At 50.7% G+C, this 4,211-nt stretch overlaps 1 protein-coding gene across 1 annotated transcript in view; it reads right to left on the bottom strand.

Annotated features, from left to right (window-relative positions):
* Nucleotides 1–359: 359 nt before the first annotated feature.
* The window catches only part of OLFM2 (olfactomedin 2), a 59,239-nt gene continuing 55,387 nt past the window's right edge, over nt 360–4,211 (bottom strand). The window contains exons 3-6 of the mRNA XM_012810244.1: nt 3,966–4,112; nt 3,529–3,748; nt 3,169–3,275; nt 360–1,493 (exon numbers count right to left, since the gene is read on the bottom strand). Coding sequence (XP_012665698.1) covers nt 816–1,493; nt 3,169–3,275; nt 3,529–3,748; nt 3,966–4,112 — 1,152 coding nt within the window. The 3' untranslated portion in view covers nt 360–815. The remainder of the gene's footprint in view (nt 1,494–3,168; nt 3,276–3,528; nt 3,749–3,965; nt 4,113–4,211) is intronic.

Below are 4,211 nucleotides of genomic sequence, written 5' to 3'. Positions count from 1 at the left end.
AAAAAAAACTGCCACAGACCACTTAGCAATGCACCAGAGTGATCCAAGAGTGGAAAGCTAGTGACGGGAAGAATATTCATTTGAGGCCAGTTTTCATCATTCTGATAAACTTCTGTGTTGTTTTCATCAAACTGCTTTTAAACAAATTGCTTTCAATAGAAATAACTTTAGATTGGGTCTCCCCAAAGGGTTTACCCTGGGCCCCTCCTCCCTATCCCCCATGCTGGTCTGCCTGCCCCAGTTCACTTAACCTTGAGTTATGGAATAAGGAAGTCCTCACGTGTGTCAAGTCTCCAGGCTTGGATTTGGCCACCATCCCCACCTCTGTGCCCCCGTGGACACTCAGAGCCACCGAAGCATCAAATGTCAAAGGTCCCATTTATTCCAGCAACTCAGAAAGAAGTGTAAATAAAAAAAGAAACAGATCCATGCACTCCATTTGGGGGAGAGGGCAGTGTAAGTAGAGGTGTGGGTGGGGCAGGAAGCAAAAGGAGGGGGAGGGCAGAGCGAGACAAAGAGCAGCAGAGATAGGGAATGAGGACCAGAGGGTCAGATCAATAAAAAGAAAGAGACAGGGAGATCAATAAAAAGGCAGAAAGATAAAAAGTAGAGTATCAAAAGCAGAGATCAATAAAGAAGAGATGAAATGGCAGAAATGCATTGATAGAAATACAGAGGGCAATGACAAGAGCCTGGCAGAAGGGTAGGGAGAGAGAGGGCAAGACAGAGACGGAAAGATCATCCTTCAGGGACACAGACAGAGTGGGAAGGGCCCTCAGGGAGCCTCCCTCCCTGCCCCCAATATGTGGCAGTGCCTAGGGGTCCCCTGCAGTGCTGATGACATGGAACAGTGTGACGTTGTAAAGGACTTGATGACCATTGTTCCAAGTGTACAGGGCCCGTTCCCGGGGGTTGTAATCCAGCATGGAGATGTGGGAATACTGGTTGTGGAAGGGCACGTCTGTGTACTCATAACTGGATGTGTTGGTAAAATAGGCGAAGTAGACCTTGGCGCCAGCTAAATGGGAGTTTGTCACGTAGAGCACCCCACAGATCATGAAGGCCTCACCAGCGCTGCGCTTGGGGTAGCCAGTGTCCCAGGACCGCATGACCTCCAGGGTGTGCGGGTCCAGCCGGCTGACCACAATGTTGCCTGCATTCTGGTTGGTGGTGTACACAGCCCAGAGCCCGCTCTCGTCCACCATGAAGTCCATGTCAGAGAAGCCACCCCAGGAGTAGGGGAAGGTGTTATTGTAGCCCGCCCCTGGGAGGCTCCTCTGTACAAGCACAGAGCGTGAGCGGAAGTGGTACTTGACCACAACATTGCTCTGGTACTTGTTATAGAACAGGGAGCCATTATAAACCACATGGCCTGTGCCTGCCCATGGCTGGGGCAGCAGGTGCTGGATAAAGTTCTGGCCTTTGATGAAGTCTCCGAGGGTGCGGAACTCCAGGACCCGGCGGCCCTTGTAATAGCCATCCATGTACCAGACCTACAGAAGTAGCCACTGTCAGTGAGGGAGCCACCATCAGGAATCCAAGGGTCCCAGCAACCACTCAGGCAGCAGCCACGTCATTAAGTGATCATTATTCAGTTAAGGGATTTCTGTTGACCAATGGTAGTCCACATGAACACCATTGGTCTTAAAATAGAAACAAACGGACAATGCTTGATCCCAAAGGATTGGAGGGAGGGGGAATTGCAGTTCTTTGGAGCTCACAGGGCCCTGGAATTGAGTGGTCATTGGATGGTTAGTGGTCTTTGGATAGCCCTTGGGTGATAAGAAGTCACTAAATTTCAATGGTTACCCCTCTAGCCACGAGGTGACTAGGAATGTCATTACTATCTTCTTCATTATCATCCTTATGTTAATTAGTGTTTGTGAGTGCCCTTATTATTATTTTTGAGACAGAGTCTCACAATGTCACCCTCAGTAGAATACCATAGAGTCACAGCTCACAGCAACCTCAAACTCTTTGGGCTTAAGTGATTCTCCTACCTCAGCCTCCCAAGTAGCTGGGACTACAGGCGCCCGCTACAACACCAAGCTACTTTTTTTTTTTCTTTTTTTCAACACCTGGCTATTTTTTGGCTGTAATTGTCATTGCTGTTTGGCAGGCCCCGGCTGGGCTCGAACCCACCACCTCTGGTGTATGTGGCTGGAGCCCTAGCCTCTTGAGCCAAAGCTGGGCCAAGTACCCTTATTATTGAGCTAAAAGCTTTAAAAATGTGAATAGTGGCTCAGCACTTGTAGCTCAGGGCACTGGCCACATGCAGTAGGGCTGGCGGGTTGGAACCCGCCCGGGCCTGCTAAACAACAATGACAACTACAACAAAAAAAACAGCCAGGTGTTGTGATAGACGCCTGTAGTCCCAGCTACTTGGGAGGCTGAGGCAAGAGAATTGCTTAAGCCCAAGAGTTTGAGGTTGCTGTGAGCTGTGACACCACAGTACTCTACCAAGGGTGACATAGTGAGACTCTGTCTCAAAAAAAAAAAAACAACCAAAAAAACAACTTGAATGCTGACATTATCATGACCATTTCAAAGATAAAGAAATTAAAGGTTTAGTTCCCTGGCTAAGAAATGGTAGAATGCATCTCCAACTCTGGTTCTCAAACCACCCAATTGGTTGAACCACGGTCATCCCTAGAAGGCCAGTGATCATGGTGGAATGGTATCAGGTCACTGTCTATCAACTCTGATACTCAGTGGCAACCCAGTGACCAAGATCAATCACTAGGAAGGTCACAATTCCAGGACAGTCACTGGGCAGATCATGAACGGTTTTTGTGAGTCTATGTGATGAGCAGTCATGATCACAGAGTCCCTAGAAGTCTAAGGTCATTGAGCAGTGCAGGGAGGCCCTCTTATCCTTGGGAAAGCATTACTCACTGGGTAGTTACTAGAGGTCAATGGTAACTGAAACTGGTCAGTAGTAGCCAATACAGTCATTGGAAATCTGCAGACTTTGGGATTCACAGGGCAGGAAAACTCTGATCACTGGGTGCTCACTAGATGATTAAGGAGAGATCCAAAGGCCCTAGAGATGGAGGACATTTGGGAACTATAAGAAAGTCACTGGTGTGGGACCCCTGGACACCTATGGGCAGTCACAGGCTCTATCCCTCCCAGGCTCTGACCCCAGGGGAGGGCACAGTCACTCACCCGGCTGTCTGCACTGGGGGCCATCGTGTCCGTCATCCAGGAGCCAAAACGGGACCCCATGGCCCGAATGGTGATGGGGTTACTGACCCCGGTCAGTTTTCCACAGCCTGCGAGGCAGGAATTGGAGGGAATGAAGGCGGAGCAAGGGAAAGGCCCAAAGGAGGCAAGAATGTTGTGACCCAATTGGGAAGGGCTAGGACCAGGGTGGGGAGGGGAGTGTGAAAGAGAGTCAAACATCTAGTCCCAATATGGAGTTTGGTTAGGGCAAAGTTGGAAGCCATGTATTTCTAATGTCTAGGAACAAGTGGGATTGGGATTGGGTATGGAGGTCAGGGATCAGGGTCAGGGGTCAAAGCATACCCAGCTTCTGGGCACAGGCATGGAGCCGGGCCTCGAGTGCCAGCACCCGCTGCTGGAGGTCCTCGTACCCATAGGCGCCCATCTCTTCCTGGATTGCTGCAAGGCTGCCCGAGAGGTTCCTCACTTCCTCCCGCAAGCGCATGATGGTCCGTGTATCTGCCTTGTACTGCTCCAGGACCGAGCTCAGAGGCAAGAGCTCTGTCATCCTGTCCTTCAGCTCCTGCCAGCCATGAGGGAACCACCATCATCAAGCCTCACCCCTGGCCTTTGACCCAGATGTAACTCCAACCTCTGTCTTTGATCCACACTCCTGGCCCCTGACATCTGGTCTAGACTGGATCCCAGATTCTTCCCCAACACAAACCCATCTTGGAGCTCACAGGCACCAAATCACCAATCATTTCCTCAACCTCTGGCCTGAACCCAGAAGAACCCACCTGGAAGCTCTTGGCGGAGAGGGATCCATCAGCCACCCGGAGCCTCGAGTCCAGGCTACGCATGAGGGTCTCCATGCTGCGCACATACTGGAGGTCACGATACGTTCGCAACTCAAGGACCTCCATGGACTGGGAGACATTCTGGACCTAGGAATGGGGACCATTCAGGAAAATAGAACTCTACCCCCTGGCCCCACCCTAGGGATGCCATGGGTGGAGTCAAAGGCCACACAAACACCTGGCCAA

Source organism: Otolemur garnettii, unplaced genomic scaffold (assembly GCF_000181295.1).
Source record: "Otolemur garnettii isolate 467f Iridium unplaced genomic scaffold, OtoGar3 scaffold00127, whole genome shotgun sequence".
Lineage (NCBI taxonomy): Eukaryota > Metazoa > Chordata > Mammalia > Primates > Galagidae > Otolemur > Otolemur garnettii.
Note: the sequence above shows the minus strand (reverse complement) of the source record. Positions and strands in the feature narration are given on the sequence as shown.